Raw genomic sequence first — 17,019 nt, 5'->3', positions numbered from 1 at the left:
TTGTCTCATACAATATGCAGATGACACAGTTCTTTTTCTTGATGGATCAGAAAAGAGTCTTAAAAGTGCGCTGGATCTTCTTTTTCAATTTTCAAAATTTTCAGGCTTAAAGCCAAATATTTCAAAAACAAAAGTAGTCTGGATTGGGTCTAAAATAAACACAGGAAATACAGTCTGTATAGAGACAGGATTAAAATGGACTACTGAACCTTTTACTGTTCTTGGTATAACGTATACAGCAAATCTTAAAAACATGGAGGAACTTAATTTCGATAAGAAGTTTAAACTTATTCAGAAAGAAATAAACCATTGGTCAAAAAGAAATATTACCCCTTTAGGAAAAATAACAGTAGTAAAAAGTTTGTTCCTATCAAAGTTTACTCATCTATTCATTTCTCTTCCAAAACCAAGTTTGCAGTGGATACAGAATTTCGAAAAAACCGTATACAAATTCATATGGGGAAACAAAATTGATAAAATTTCTCGAAAAACACTGCAATTGGATTTCGGAAATGGTGGATGTAGAATGACCAATATAGAAACATTTATTAAATCTCTTAAGCTAACTTGAATAAGGAGAATTTTAACAACTGAGTTAGATTGGTGTAATATTTTTTCTGAAATTACAGGATGTAATATTACCAAGTTATGTAGTGTTGGGTCTGAATACAGTAAACAAAGGGCAAAAATCACACAAAATATTTTTTGGAAAGAAACTCTATATTATTTTGCAGAATTTTTAGAAAGTTTTAATTTAAATCCATTGTGTGAACCACTGTGGTATAATAATAAAATAAAGATTCAAAATAAATATGTATTTTGTAAGAAAATGTTTGATAAAGGGTTCCACATAGTACATGACTTATTCGATATAGAAGGTAATTTTATTAGTTATGAAAGTATCACAAATTATTATTTAGTAAAGTTACCATTTAGCACATATGAGGGTCTGAAGCAAAGTATTTTGAGTGCATGGCCAAATATCAAGCAATTGTCATATAATACTCATGTTAAACCATATCAACCTGAATTTATAAAAATACTTTGTAAGAACAAGAAAGGATCTAGAAATATTCATGATTATTTAATATCCAAAACACAGCACAAACCAATTTGTGAAAACAAATGGGCCACTATCTAAAGTTAGAGTCAAATTTCAACTGGAAACATGTTTATGCAAACTTTAAATTGATAACAAAAGACTCAGGACTTATGTGGTTTAATTATAGAATTATTCATAGAATATTAGGTACTAATAAGTACTTATATTTGTCTAAAATTAAAAATTCACCACTTTGTTCAATATGTAAATTAGAACCAGAATCAATTAAGCATATATTTTTCTACTGTCCACAGGTTTCTATGATTTGGCTAGAATTGTCAGATTGGATTTTTCAAAAGTCTGGTAAAAGAATTGAATTTGATGTGAAAACTGTTATTTTTGGTTATCTGGAAAAAGATCACATGGTAATAAATTTGATAATCCTGTTGGTGAAGAAATACTTATTTCAACAATCAAGAAAAAACAATAATATTGTCTTTAATGAAATTTCAAAATATTTAAACAATTACTATACTTTAGAAGAAAAAATGTCAGAAAATACATTTTATGAAAATAGATGGTCCACGTGGAAATGTCTTTTTAATGTGTCTAATAGTAACTCTTAATATTATGAATGATTATGTATTGTATATCGGGTATTTATGTTTATTTGTATATATATATATATATATATATATATATATATATATATATATATATATATATATATATATATATATATATATATATATATATATATATGTGTGTATGTATCTGTCCAACAGGTATGAGAGTGGGAGAGAGAGGTGTATATGTTTTGCAATTACATAAATAAATTTTAAAAATAATAATAATAATAATAATTTACATCTTGTAGCGAGGGATTATGTCAGATTCGGAAGTGCATAGATAAAGCATATCCGTGGATAAAGCATAGGTTTATCTAAGTATTAAGATAAAAAGAATACAGCAGACCCGATCGAAATTGGGATCTAGTGTCATGAAGGATTAAGCATCTCCTGTCGACCGGTCACAACCGCGTTATCCCTTGATCTTGATCAGGTAAATCAGTGTGAAAATATTGGCTTAAGAAATTGCATAAAAAAAGGTCAGTCTACATTTGACCTAACGACAGGTTGTATACAAACAAGGCCATTGTAACGTCCATAGAATTTATGGAATGTCAACATTAAACGGTAGTAAAATCAACTTTTCTGTCAGTAGCCTGTCTCTATTAGATATTGACCGTAAACGGAACTATTTCTTCCTTATCCAATGAACACTATTTGCAGGTGATAATGGTATATTTCTCCATTTATAAATAATGGAAGTTTACGATATAAGTTTATCATAAAGTTTTGTTGTTAAGTCTCTCTCTAGCAAAACATCAAAATATGAAACAGGTGTTCAGAGTCTTTTATGTCTTGTATTTTAGGTTTAGTAAGATATATCGATTCAAAGTACGAATGAAAATGAATACTGAGAATTGATAAATTATGGCTTCTATACATTTGATATAAAATTGAAGACCACAGTAAGAGAATTCTTCTTTTCTTGTAAAGGTTTAATACAAGATATGTTGCTTCATAAATAAAATTTAAAAAACTAATAAAGGGACACAGTTTGTTCTTATAAGAATTCCAACAGATTGTAAGAAGATTTGGTCTCCAAAGACTTCACAGATATTGTCAATGAAAAATTCTGGAATTATTTTTAAAGTGATTTTGAAGATGAACAATCAGAAGATATGGAAATAATGAGGACTCCGTTGAAAAGCGTAGTAAAGTTGTATTATATGTTGTCAAAGGTATGGTATTTATTTGATCGCGAAGAATGGTGCATAAAATACTTAGAAGGCTAATTTTTTATATTATTGATTTTGAAATAAAATCGTGAAATCATATTTTCTAAAAAATCTTTGGAGTATGTATTCTTTAAACCTATGTTATTGAATAATCTCTTTTTTCGAAAGGAAACGATGAATAAAATTAAATTTGATTTTCACCTGCAGAATTAGATCTAAGGTCCTGTACATACATGTAAAGTTTTAATAATGAGCATCATAAACAAAGACAATTATCTTACTTATAATTACAAATAATGATCTGTTTTCCCTGTTAAGATGTCTGAAATGTCTAAGATATTATATCATGCAGTATCGCTTATTGTTTTTGTTGTACAAATAACAGGAAATGGGGAAGGCTATTAACATACAAAAATTTTTTTCTTTTTTCTAATTTTTTCATTACATTTCAGACAACTCTAAAAGATTTAAATAACACTTGTATTTCCAAATTGTACAATATGCAGATTCAAAGGAAATGTAAATATATCTGATTGTAAAACTTTGTAAGCAAATCACAGAAGGAAAAGTAGAAAGAGTAATTTGTTTTAAGGCATAACTTGAAAAAACAAATCGATAAAAAATAATCTACATCCTGTGTTGGGGCTTAGAAAGGGGAAATATTAGTAAAAGAATCATGAGGAACTAATTAAAGTACAATTAACACCTAGAATATCATATTACATAATTACTTTTCAGCTTTACTGATGTTTAATAGTAGTCTTAAAAAAGATTAAAACGAGTGCATTGTTTACTGTCGTGAAAACCGCGTCTCTTTGAAATTTGCAGATGTAATAAGGAAAATATTTTTAAAAAAAAAATTCTTTTCAATTGTCAAAAATATTAGTTCCTCAAAGGTAATGGGAGTATTCAGATAACGTTAAAGTGCACGAAAAAAGGAAAAGTAATAGAAAAATAAGGACTTGCACTTTAGTCTTAGAATTCATATTTTCAATTTCGTTGCATATGATGAACCATTGTAGATCTCTTTATAATAATAAAATTAATCAAATTAATTGTTCCTTCATTAAATTTCCTGAAAAAAAATTAATAAAAAAAAAACTGAATAAATAAGATAAAAACGGTTTGTGGTTAAAGGTATTCCGAAATGAAAAGCTTGAAATAAAGAATTTTATATATCATCAACTTTGAACACTTTTCAACATTGCCTATAAATTTATTTGGACAAAACGTATGTTGTAGAATAAATAAATCTGAATATTTTAGGTATCTTTTAATACAGAAATGTTCATTCAAATTTAAATTTACACAATTAATAGTTTCTTGTTTTTATTCTCAAAGTTATCTTTTGATTTAACAAACACAATAACATAAGGAATTACAATTTATGTAAGAAAGAACAAAGACAAAATCAAAATTCTCATCTATGATAAGCACTTCAGCTGTATAGCAATTTAAAAATATATTTATTTTATCTAAAACTTCAAATATGTAGCAAGTCTCCTAAAAACCAAAAAGAGGAGGACAAAAAAGTTTTTACAGAATATGCTATGTTTTTATGAAGGTTTACCCTCTAGTGTTACTGGTAGGCTATTTAAAATATGATAGAAACAAACATTATGTTTAAAAAATGTCAAAAAAGGAAAATAAATATAAAAGTAATCTACTTTTAAAACGCTACCAAAGCATTTTTCTATATGAAAATAATGCCAAAATTCCTCGTCAAAATAATCAATGATAAAAGTGATTAGATAATATCAATTGAAATTGTCCTCTTAGTAATTAGGAGAGAAATCTTAAGGAAGTTTTTTTCCCGCCACATTTTATCCTTTTATTGGTTCTACTCTTTCCTTTGATTCATTATTCTGGAAACGATTACTGAGTGGCAGCACCAGGAATACTGAGAGCTAAAAATTAGAGAAAAAAAAACATTAAGGATAAAATTTACAACAACAAAAAATAAATAAGGGATTAGCAATAGTTTTGTTAAGGGGGGGGGGAGGGGGGGAGTTCGATTGTACTCTTAGCATCTATCATATATCGAAAGTTTCCTGATAAATTCTAAATCCAATAATAGAGGAAAATTACAATTGTTCTTATGCATTTTTATATCTCATATACAGTAAATTATCGTTCAATGTGTTTTTAAAACTCACCAGAATGAGAAACAAATAACCGATATTTTGTATTCTTACATAAATTTTACATGTGTCGATTTTATATGAACAAAATTGCATATAAGGTTAATGTTTTAGAAAGTGTTTATAAATAAACCAACATACATACAAACAGATAATTGACCCTGTTGACCGTTACTTTGGCTTTCATTTTTACCTTGTGATGCATCATTCTTATACGTATGTTAAGTCAGGGATTATAACACATATTGAAATTGACAGGCATTACAATATTGAAATATATTATTGTAAAACCATACAATTTGATTTTTTTAATTATTGCGATGTTGCTAATGTGTATCCAATAATTTTCAAAAGAAACAAACGAAGCGAATTATGACAAAGACAAGCAATTTTCATGATATTTAAGTGCGCGTTGCATTTAGTATCATAACTATATTGAAGTAAAATGTTTCTTTGCCAGTTATATTCCCTCAAAGCTCTTCTCTTAAAATGTAGGAACTTTTTTTTAAATCAGTTACTGCAGAAGAGACTAAAAAGATGAATAAATTAATAAATATATAATCAAATGAATAAATAAAAATTAATATAACGAAACATTACATGTCAGTGGAAGCATTCACTCGTAAGTGAACACAATCCGGAATACTGATATGATAGAATTTTTGGATGAAAATATTATAACTAAATTAATGAAAGAATTAACTCTCTAAATCAAGTTAGATATATGACGAAATCCCTGAAGCTTCACAGACGTGAAATTGCATAAAGATCTCTTTTTGTAATTAACATTTCCTATTCTCATTATGTACATTAGATGTTTATTTTATATGATTGACATGTCTATTGGGAACAGAAAAAATCCGATAAATTTTAATCCATTTTGCTAAGAATTCTCAGTAGCACATTTGTCTTCAGAACTAGTGCAGATGAAGATGATGTTGTTCATTTGGTGGTGGTTTACTCTTATTTGCACAGTTTCATGTGAATTGTATACAGAGAAGGACTACGCGTCAGGTGAGTACGTTTTCTGTTAATTTGTTTTGTCTAATGCATATTTATAGCGACCATTTTAAGTGATAAAAGTTGAACTACACCAGTATTCTGTATACTTTTCGGTTGAAGCTTGATCATGATAAAAAAATTGACACTTTAATGTGGCAAGAGTTTAAAAATATAAATGAACATTTCAAACTTAGCAACCTTGTTTTTTTTTTTAAATTTATCCTTGACCATGTGTCCAATTGCTTTAAGCTAGGGAGATCTAGAGCAGGAATTGACCATGTGTCAAATCCCCTGAGGTTAGAGATATCTTGAGCACTAGTAATTCAAATTTATTATAGAAAATGTTTCACCCCTTCAAATTAAATGAAATGAAAAACGACACGATAATACTATCAGTAATAATGCTCAAAAAGTCAATAAGAAATTTACAAATTAGTGAGCATATCAAACAAACTTCTGAAAACAAAGGTGGGATCTGGTGCCATGGAGGAGTTAGCATCCCCTGTCGACCAGTCATCTCGTTGTGTGCCCCTTGTCATAATGAGGTAAACGGAAAAATCCATCGACAATTTAGTAAAATAATGGCCTAACAATTTGTAGACGCCATTCAACATTTGCATTTGCAAACTAGGTCGTTGTATCGACCATTACGTTTGAGAAATGATGACTTAAACAAGATTATTAATATCAACCACTTTTTGTCCGTAGGCTGTCTGTCTTAGAAACTGTTCGTACAAAGAGCATCCTCAAGAGCGTATCGAATCTGGGAAATACATGTATAAACTCCATATGCAGGTGCTGATGGTATATTTGTACATTAATAAGAAAATTGATGTCTAAAAAAAATGTTAATAGTTAAAGACAAATACATGTACGTTGGAAAGAGGAAAAATAAAAATAAAAAATATTAAATTTCATCTTGGTTTTTTTTTTTACTTTGCCGAGAAATATAAGCAAAGCATTTGTGTCAGTTCTTATTGAAATATTTGCAATATTAAAACCAGAAATTGTTTTAAAATTGGTAAATTTGTAAAATAGGATGAAAAAATCAAAATGAAAATCACCAAGATACAATGTAAGGCAGTCTTCCCAAGAATTAAAAAATATATTTTTTAAAAAACTGGAGGGAAATATAGACTTCCTATCTATCTGTCAGTCGGTTTAACAAGCTTGGTTTTCCTTATTTTTTTCCTAGGCAATTGCATATGTTGAGCTAATTTTTTGTACATGTATGTACTTCTTTGATGAGTTAAAGCTAAACTCATTCCAGTAGGATACTAAATTTTAGCTTATTCAATATTCTCGTATACTTGTTTATAATAACTTCCTAAGCAAATATAACCACAATCATCTTGTTTTTTTATTTTATACCAATTGTTAGTCCTATGTTTATTACTAAATTTTACCACGGAATATTCTAATAATAATTCCATAATAGTGCCTGATCAATACACAGGGCTCAGGGCACGTCTGACCGGTCGACACTTACTCCTCCTAGGCACCTGATCCCACCTCTGGAATTTCCGGGTGTTATGCCTTGTTAAAAGATTTGTATTGTTTGTATGTTTTTGTTGATCGATCAGTGTTAGCTATCTAAATTCACCTTTTCATTTGCAAAATCATACATATTTTTTTTAAACTTTCAATTTGACTCTTTTAACTCCAAAGAATTTTTTTCAGTCAACTGTGATTTTGAGAATGGTACATGTGGATGGACGTGGCAAAAGAATACGGTAGCTCTCAATAAAATGACACCCATGTGTGGCAGGTGGGGTAATCTATTTAACTGTGGTAAATCATACCATGCTCAAACTGCAACTTGGTGGAAGCGAATACGAATTTCTTCAGCTGTAAAATATCTAAATTGTAAGTATTTTTATAAAAGTGAAATTCCGTAATCCCAGCTGTATTCTTGCTGAAGAGACATCATTCTATCTGTAATTACGTTTCGTCTTACATATTTGTAACACTTATTTATCAATGTAAGTTAAATTATACAGTGTAATATTGACATTTGAGATCGGAGTTAAAATTGTGCCTAGTGATTCCACTTTGTGATTGGGAGGCCCGGGTCCTCTTTCGCCGTGACGCGTCAAACCCAAGACGTGAACATGGGTAGTGACTGTTCCTTCGCCATTAGAAGTGAAAGTCAGGGGGCTTTCGGATCCGAGGTCCCGTGTCACGGTAGATGTTGGCAAGATAAAGAACCCTCACTACTCAATGGCCCTGAGTGCCAAATATAGATCTAAATTTGAAGCCCTTCATCGGTTTATATATCTCTTTTTGAGTGAAAATTCAATTTTGATATGTTGCTGCCTATAATCTAAATGTATGTCATGATCTTGACTTATAATCAAACCCTGAATGTCAAATCTTTTTACATTGTGTATGGGCTTTAACTCTAGAAGACTTGATCGAAATAAATTAAAACTTAAAACAAATTGTTATTGAGGATTCAAAGTATGTTACTGTCAAAAATCAAGGTCTTGTGTCGAAAGGAAAGATTACCAGAGATTCGTGAAATCGTAGCGTTATTCTTAAATTTTGATCTTGTCTCAAGTTCTAATATCGAGGTCAAGGTCCTCTTGTACTAATGGAAAGGGAGTCATTTGGTTTTATCCTACCAATGCATTTTTTGCAAGTAAGAGACATAATGATCGCAAACTAATTTTTTATTGCAGATTAAAAAAAAAAAACAAAAAAAAAAAACTCACTTTTAAAACACTTTGATCTCCATTTAAAACAATAATTAAGATAGCTGATGTTTCAACACCATATTGTGAAAACAATGAGATGAAATTAACTTAGTGAAATCAAACAGAACTTTAACCCTTACATACTCACATAAAAATGAACATAAAAGAAATAAAAGAAAACTAGTACTGAAATGAGTTTCATACCTTTTGCATTTTTAGATACATGTAAGTACATTTTAAGATTTGATTTCTATCTCGCAGCTCTTGTTGGACCTAAGGTTACAAAATCTACTCGAGAGATGCTTGATAGACTTGAGGATAGCTACGTTCTTCTATCGTCAGTAAATTACAGTAATACATTTATCTGGGTTCACACTATGGACGCTGTCAGTATAGAAATTCCGCTTTTAATAAAAAGCCATCGATGTCTCCATTACAGCTACTTTATATTTGGTATTCGTGCCGTCCTTGTTGTTGCCTACCTAACTAACTATCTAGAGCCATATTATCTTTGGGATTTTTTAAACGTACATGATAAGAGTCCAGAGATCAAGTTTAGCAGAGCTTCCGCGACACTTCCCCTTGGAACTAACTTTAAGGTATGGAAAAGAACTTCATTAAAGCTCTTTCAATTGAATTAGTGCGACTTCTTTGCGTTTTAGTAAACTTTTTATATCTATGAGAATATATATTCAGGGAAAACTGTTGTTACTATTCATTTTTACTAATACTTAAGAGGATTTTTAAGAAATGAAATTCAAAAATTTTCATGACCATATTACATTATTATATGTGTTTCATATTTAACAGGTGGTTTTTCGAGCATACTTTGATTTTTGGCCACGAACTACTTCTTTTGTCCTTCTCGACAATATTTCTGTAACAGAAGGAATTTGTAGTAAGTAAAAATAGGTATCATAGATTATGGACAACTTTTATCATCAATATGATCTGTAAAGATAACAAACAGTGATCATGCGCAAAAGTCTGTTTAAACAATAAAAATTGTGGGAGGAGCCAACAAAGATTTCTGAAATCAGAGGTGGGATCAGGCTCCATAAAAACATCCCCTGTCGACCGGTCACACAATGTGCTCGTTGTCATGATCGGGTAAACTTTGTGAAATGATTTATACAGAAGATTACCAAAACTAACAGTGATTTCTTCAAATGTCTGTGTTTGAGAGTTCAAGCGCATATATTTTATGCTTTTTTGTAACACTTCGTGTGGCCCCCTCTTAAATAACTTCAGTTTATAATGCACAAACACACAAAACGACGTCTGTCTACCTTTCCGTTACAAAATCTTAATTTTAATTATTTGTAAATATTTTTTTTTACATCTGCTTCCTGAATTTTTAATAAATTTGATAAATCTGAATTAAACTATTGCTTGAAGAAAGCATAACAATCCCATCCGGTCCCCTTAAAACATAAACAATTTCTTATCTACAGCCAGTTTTCATATTGTATTCTCTTTCATACAGAAGCCAAATCTTTAAACATTAATCTAAATGAAAAAGCTTTCACGATATTAATATTTCTATACTAGAGATAGAGTCGTTATGGATATCATTTGTATATTTCAGAGACATGCAGCCCTGATGAATTCAGATGCAGTGATAAACGGGATGAATGTATCCCACTAGATAAAGTTTGTGATCTGAAGTCTGACTGTCTGAAAGGAGAGGACGAGGCGCTTTGTGGTGAATATTTGAACATAGGTTTTGCTTTTTACCAATATTTTTTTTAGCAGGAACGTGTTATTTGAGGATTTGTAAATGTATCTGATACAATGATTTAATTTAACATATTTGAAAAAATTGTTTTTAAAAAATTTGGCAATGTGAAACTGAAGAGTAGTTTTCCTTAACTTTTGAGTAGATCTGAGTATATTAGGTGAAATGCGTAACAGTACTAAAGTAGGTTGCTTATGTGTGAACTTGAAGATATTTTACAATAGTAATTATAAATCATTGTCCAAGCATAAGAAGACATCCTCTTCCACTGCATTTTTGAGAACTTTATCTCAATCTCTTGTGAGCAACTGAAACCAAACTTTCTATTTTTTCTGTTCATATTTCTCTTCCAAGATTTCTACATTTGAGTTTTCTAATGAATACAAATATAATGTAAAATGTTTTTAATTTCAGAGAAGAATATCAGTAAATCCCTATGCAGACAAGACCAGGCATTGTCTTTCCAGAATTTATCCAGACGGTCTGAGGTGGAACAGACACAATATGCCCCTGATGCAAATATTTGCATTGATTGGAAACAATGCCTCTTCAATTCATCGGGCACCTGTTTTCTATATTGCCCTGTAAATTGTTCCTGTATTGATTTATCTGTTAATTGTTCGTCTGCAAATGCCCCGATCTATTCTACCTCTATATCTTTTAATGGTTTACTGCATGAAAATCTAGTTATAAGTGAGAGTCTGTTTCCTAACCTCAAACGAATTGTCATTACAAATTCTACAATTGATTCATTTAATATTAGCAAAAAACATATAGAAACAATGATTATCCAAAACAGTAAGATTAATAACGTTTTCTTTCATAAAAATTCCTTCCGGTACATTAATATCAACAAATCTTCATTTGAAAACATGTACTTTTTTCATTATTATAAAAGGTATATCTTTGATGTATTAGAATTCTACGTATACAAAAGTTATTTGAATAACACATTTGATTTCTTTGTTCCATATTATTTATGGAATAATTTTACATTCGAATCCCATGTTCAAACAAGTTTATTGAATAATACGTACTCTAAAATATATGAGGGAAAGGGTGTTCATATAAAAATTGTGGAAACACATGGATTTCATAAGATATTCGAGAAACTTAGTTATACTGTTGTTAATTTTAGTAATAGTTATCTGACTGATCAGCCAGCTTCATACTATGAAACATTTACACTTGATTTAAGCCACAATCGTTTAACAGCATGGCATATTCTGTCTTTAATTCAAATTTTACATCTTCAGCATAATTTGATAGTCTCTATAAATTACACCATTGACCTTGGGTTATCCGATGCTCAACTTCATTATCTTGATTTATCGTATAATAAGATTGAAAGAATAGTCAATGATGATTTAGCTGTATTAAACAACCTTATGTATCTTAAACTACAACATAACTTTATAAGTTATGTTCATCCAAGAGCATTTTTAAAATTAACTGAGCTTATATATTTAGATTTATCAAATAATGAACTTAGTGATTTGGAACGCAGTCATTTTATTCATCTCTTAAATCTTCGCTATCTTTATCTTCAAAACAATAAACTAAGGGTAATAGAAGGAATGTTTGATGGTCTCATGAATATTCAGTATCTGCAGGTCGATTCCTACACCCTTTGTTGTGCACAACCAAAGGCTGTCAGTAAAATTCAGTGTTTGGCACCCGTGAACGAAATCTCCTCCTGCAACGATTTAATAGACACCCCTCTCCTAAGTATAGCAATATGGTACATGGCCCTTCTAGCTGTCTTTGGAAATTTATTTGGAACATGCCATAAATTGCTCTTGCTGAATAAGAATTCAAGTACAAGTAAACCGTTTGATATTCTTTCTATAAATCTTGGTTTCGCTGACTTTCTGATGGGTGTGTATCTTTACATCATAGCGGGAGCTAACTTGAAATTCAGCGATCGCTATGGTTTTGAAGATTTCTCGTGGAGAAATAGTCCTTTATGTACTTTTGCTGGTGTTTTAGCTACTCTTTCTAGTGAGGCTTCCGCTCTTTTTGTACTTTTTATCACCATTGACAGAATGTTGGCCATTCGATTTCCATTTGCGATGCTAAATAAGAAAATTAAGATTGCAAAGACCGTTTCCATGTTAGTATGGACAGTTTCTTTCCTGCTGTCATTGCTTCCCTTATTTGGGATTGAGTACTTTGATGGTTATTACTCCGGTTCTGGAGTGTGTATCTCTTTACCTCTATCAGTTCTTCGGAAACCTGGATGGGAATATTCTATGGTACTCTTCGTGGGGGCAAACTTTGTCATCTTCATCATTGTTCTTCTTGGGCAAATTTTCATATTAACGGATGTTGCTCGGTTTGAAAAGAAATCGTGCCAACAATCGTTTTCCCAAAAACGAACAGAAATAAAACTAGCAAAATCCCTAATGGCTGTTGCAGTTACAGATGTGCTGTGTTGGATTACGATTGGGACTATAGGTAAGAAAAAATATATTTTTATACAGGTAAAATAACAACATTCATATACATTCATTTACCATATAAAAATAGTAACATATGGCGTTTAACAGTTTGTTTAACGTATATTTATAGACTTCGCCAGTATGGCCAAATTTAATTACTTGATTTTAAAAAAAAAATCATACATTTTTTTTTTAATTTAAAAAGGTATGTTCACAATTTGGTATAAATAATAATTTGTTTGTTTGTTATTATTGTTTAACGTCCCTCTCGAGAATTTTTCACTCATATGAAGACGCCACCACTTGCCGGTGGAGAGCTTCAAATTTTGACCGATACTCGGCACTCAGGGCCATTGAGCAGTAAGGTATCTTTTTCGTGCCAGCACCTACTGCGACACGGGACCTCGGTTTATACGGTCTCATCCGAAGGACCGGTCTCCACGTCCCACAGTGGGATTCGAACCCGCGACGTAAGGATTAACTCCATACTCCGCGACTCTAGAGCGAACGATCTAACCACTGCGCCACGCGGGCGACGTATAAATTAAAAGGGAAAAAAATTAAAAAATTATTTCAAGACAATTTGAATTTTTTTTGCTATCATCAAAATTGATGAGGTGGAAGCGCTGAAATGGACTCTAATTCCTCATTATCTCTTTTTTCTTTATTTCATTTTAATTTTTAAAAAAATGATTCATCTAACTTGTAGGGTTTCTGACATTTATGGGAATTGATGTCACGAATAAGGTGTACGCTTGGGTAATTGTCGTAGTTCTCCCTATAAACTCGGCACTTAATCCCCTTATCTACCTGTTGTCTGTGATATTGAACCGTGGTGATGAAGAGGTATGTAGTTCTAAAACTGATAAACAGGTACAATGTTCTAAATATAGTCATTGTCGTAGTTCTCCCTGTAAATCTTATCTACTTGCTGGTTGTGATTTTGAACCGTAATGATGAATTACAGATATGTTCTAAAAGAATGCTTTTCCGTCTCCATTGAACATGTATTTCCATTTTTTTTTTTTTTTTTTTTTTTTTTTTTGATAAATAAATAAACATTTTTACAGAAGTCTTCATTGACATCAAGCTTTACAAGTAACACGAAAACACAGGGCGGAATGATCAAGTATCAGGTATTTCCTTTTTTATTTTTTAAATGTTTGCAGTTGTTTTCACTGAATGTCTTTTCAAGCATTGATATTCTTGTCTCTTTTTTCTCAGGTATCACAATCAGGTGGAAAAAGAACCAATTTTGTTAAACCATGGATCCAAAATGCTGAAAAACAAAGGAAATCGAACATACAAATCATTTCTTTGCAACGTTTAAAAGTCGAATAAGTTTTTCTTTCCTTGACTATTCTTAAATAAAAAAAAGTGTTTTCGTTTAGTAAGATGATATGATCCGTTCTTTGATTATGTTTTGATGGGAAAAAAACCCAATTATTTTGTTCTTGTTTTATATAGAAGAAATAAAGAAGAAAATAATTCTGTATATACTACAATATTTGTCAATTATACATGTACATGTAATTCACGATCTCACTAGAAGGTCTTGGCATTTTCATGTCCCCGTAATTAAAGATTCGGGGTATTAAGTTTTTGCCCTATCCGTCCGTCTGACTGTCTGCTTGCCGGCTTGTCCGCAAAACTTTAACCTTGCTTATAACTTTTGATTGGTTGGAGCTATGTCTTTCATATTTCACATATGTATTCCTTTTGACAAGACCTTTTTTTGAATACCAACGTGTTTGACCTCTTGACCTTTGAGTTTGACCCACTATTAAAAAAAACAAGCTGTGTTTGTGACTGATGCCTTTGTATGATAGCTTATGGAGAAGGTTAAAGTTTCTTAAATGCAAGTCAATCTCCAAGGTCAAGAGAAAATGTTGTTACCCAAAGAAAGGACTTGTCTCAATGAATATACCTGTGAAATATGATATCCGAAACACCAGCCAATCAAAAGTTATGCCCAAGGTTAAACTTTTTTTAAAAAATGGGTCAAACTCCAAGGTAAATGTCAAAGGGTCAAATTAATGCTAACTAGGGGAAGGCATTGTCATAAGAAATATACAGGTGAAATGTAAATGCCCTTGCACCAATCATTCAAACGCCAAGATTAAAGTTTTTCAGATGTAAGACAAACTCCAAGGTCAAGGTTAAAAGATCAAAATTGTTGGTATCCAAAGGAAGGTCTTGTCACAAGAAATTCACCTGTGATATTGAATTCTCCTTTAATAACTGTTGAAAAGTTATGGCCAATGTTTAAGTATTTTAAATTTTTGTAAGATGGGGTCAAAATCCACTGTCAAGAGGTTAGATATGTTTGTATCCAAAGAAATGTCAACAAGGAATACACATGTGAAATATGAAAGCATGACGTCAGCACACAAATACACAAACAAACTATCACATGAACAAATCATGTGTGGTAATGCTGTCAATTTTTTTCTCATATAAGCATAAAGGCCACTTTCGACAGTTGTTTTCCTTATCAGTAAATAAATGTTACATCATTCTGTTGTTTTCTGTGCCTTTTCACCGGATTCTCATGTTTTTGCGAAAACTCCACAAGTGTTTTACGTGTTAATTGAAACCGATTGGAATTTTGTGTATTTGTGTGCAGACGTCATGCGCAAAGAAATCGAATGGCGAGGAGGCGACCTAATTCAAGTGATGCTTCATTGGTCGGTGATAGGGCTCTTTAAATGGCGATAGCATCATATTAGTGATGAAAAGGTCGTAGAAGAATCATCCCTTTACTGAGTTCTCGCGTCTCGGAAGTTAGATCCGCGAAATAAAGTTGTAAAAGGTAGGCAGAGTCGCGACACCAGCTGGTGTTGCTGAATTCCCACTTTTCAATATGGCCTCCGCTCTGACTCTCCCCTGCACATGTCAAAATATAAAAGCAGGGGTTAGAGTCAGAGGAATCTCGGATTACAACAACTGTTCAGAAGTGATGGTCAAGGTTAAAGTTTTTTGCGGACAAACGGACAGACAGGGCAAAAAACTATATAACCCCCGAATCTTCGATTACGGGGCATAAAAATAACAAACATTTACCTTGGCAATAAATTTTGAACATTTAGATCTAGGGCTTTCATTCTTCATACGTTTCATACGTTAATGTGTACTCATTGTGACAAGACCTTCCCTTGGGTATGAAGATGTTTGTCTTATTGACCTTGACCACAACGTTTGGCCATTTTTTAAATAAACTTTTACTTTGGTCTTAACTTTTTGACAGTTGATTCTAGGGCTTTTATGTTTCTTGTGACAAGATCTTCCTTTGGAAGAGTGTTAGAACCAAAAATTTTGACCTTTCGACCTTATCCCTGGAGTTAAACCTACTTTTAAAAATTTTTAACTTGGCCATAACTTTCTAATGATTGGTGCAAGGGCATTTATATTTTACCAGTGTATTTCTTTCACAAGAACTTCCCGTCGCCCGCGTGGCGTAGTGGATAGAGCGTCTGATCTACAGTCGCGGAGTAAGGAGTTGATCCTTACGTCGCGGGTTTGAATCCCACTGTGGGAAGTGGAGACCGGTCCTTCGGATGAGATCGTATAAACCGAGGTCCCGTGTCGCAGTAGGTGCTGGCACGAAAAAGATCCCTCACTGCTCAATGGTCGTAAGTGCCGAGTATAGGACAAAATTTGAAGCTCTCCACCGGCAAGTGGTAGCGTCTCCATATGAGTGAAAAATTCTCGAGAGGGACGTTAAACAACAAACACAAGAACTTCCCTTGTGTATCATTAATTTTTACTCTTTGACATTGACCTTTAAGTTTGACCCACTTTTGAATAACTTTAACATTGCCCATAACTTTTGAACGGTTATTGCTCGGATCTTTATATTCCACAGGCATGTTCATTGAGACAAGTCCTTTCTATGAATTGGGTAATAACATTTTGATCTCTTTACCTTGGAGTTTGATTTGCATTATTTTGAGAAACTTTAACTTTCGTAATAAGCTGTCATACGGGGAGATCAGTGTTATACTGACTCATCTTGTTTGCTTTTGTGCTTGTGTATGTGTATATATATTAGGGATGGCAATCGAATACAGAATTGCTAATCGGTTAACCGAAAGACGTTCCGACCGATTAATCGGTTAATCGTATCAAAATACACATTTTCCATATATTTTATTT

At 31.8% G+C, this 17,019-nt stretch overlaps 1 protein-coding gene across 1 annotated transcript; it reads left to right on the top strand.

Annotated features, from left to right (window-relative positions):
* Positions 1-9,062: 9,062 nt before the first annotated feature.
* On the top strand, positions 9,063-13,818 carry LOC133180436 (G-protein coupled receptor GRL101-like). Its single transcript, XM_061314964.1, has 6 exons — positions 9,063-9,284; positions 9,496-9,583; positions 10,274-10,390; positions 10,838-10,911; positions 11,584-12,880; positions 13,574-13,818. Exons 1-6 carry the CDS (start codon positions 9,063-9,065, stop codon positions 13,816-13,818), a joined length of 2,043 nt encoding a protein of 680 aa, XP_061170948.1.
* Positions 13,819-17,019: the final 3,201 nt, after the last annotated feature.

This window comes from Saccostrea echinata, unplaced genomic scaffold (assembly GCF_033153115.1).
Source record: "Saccostrea echinata isolate AGI-Se365-2 ecotype Australia unplaced genomic scaffold, CSIRO_AGI_Sech_v1 ptg000006l, whole genome shotgun sequence".
Classification (NCBI taxonomy): domain Eukaryota; kingdom Metazoa; phylum Mollusca; class Bivalvia; order Ostreida; family Ostreidae; genus Saccostrea; species Saccostrea echinata.
The sequence above is the reverse complement of the archived record's forward strand: the minus strand, read 5'-3'. Positions and strand labels throughout refer to the sequence as shown.

Excerpts from the sequence above, each read along its gene's own strand:
- LOC133180436 (XM_061314964.1), top strand. The coding sequence starts at position 9,063 with ATGGACGCTGTCAGTATAGAAATTCCGCTTTTAATAAAAAGCCATCGA. Across the intron at positions 9,285-9,495 it reads CCCTTGGAACTAACTTTAAG|GTGGTTTTTCGAGCATACTT; the intron begins GTATGGAAAAGA and ends CATATTTAACAG. Across the intron at positions 9,584-10,273 it reads TGTAACAGAAGGAATTTGTA|AGACATGCAGCCCTGATGAA; the intron begins GTAAGTAAAAAT and ends TGTATATTTCAG.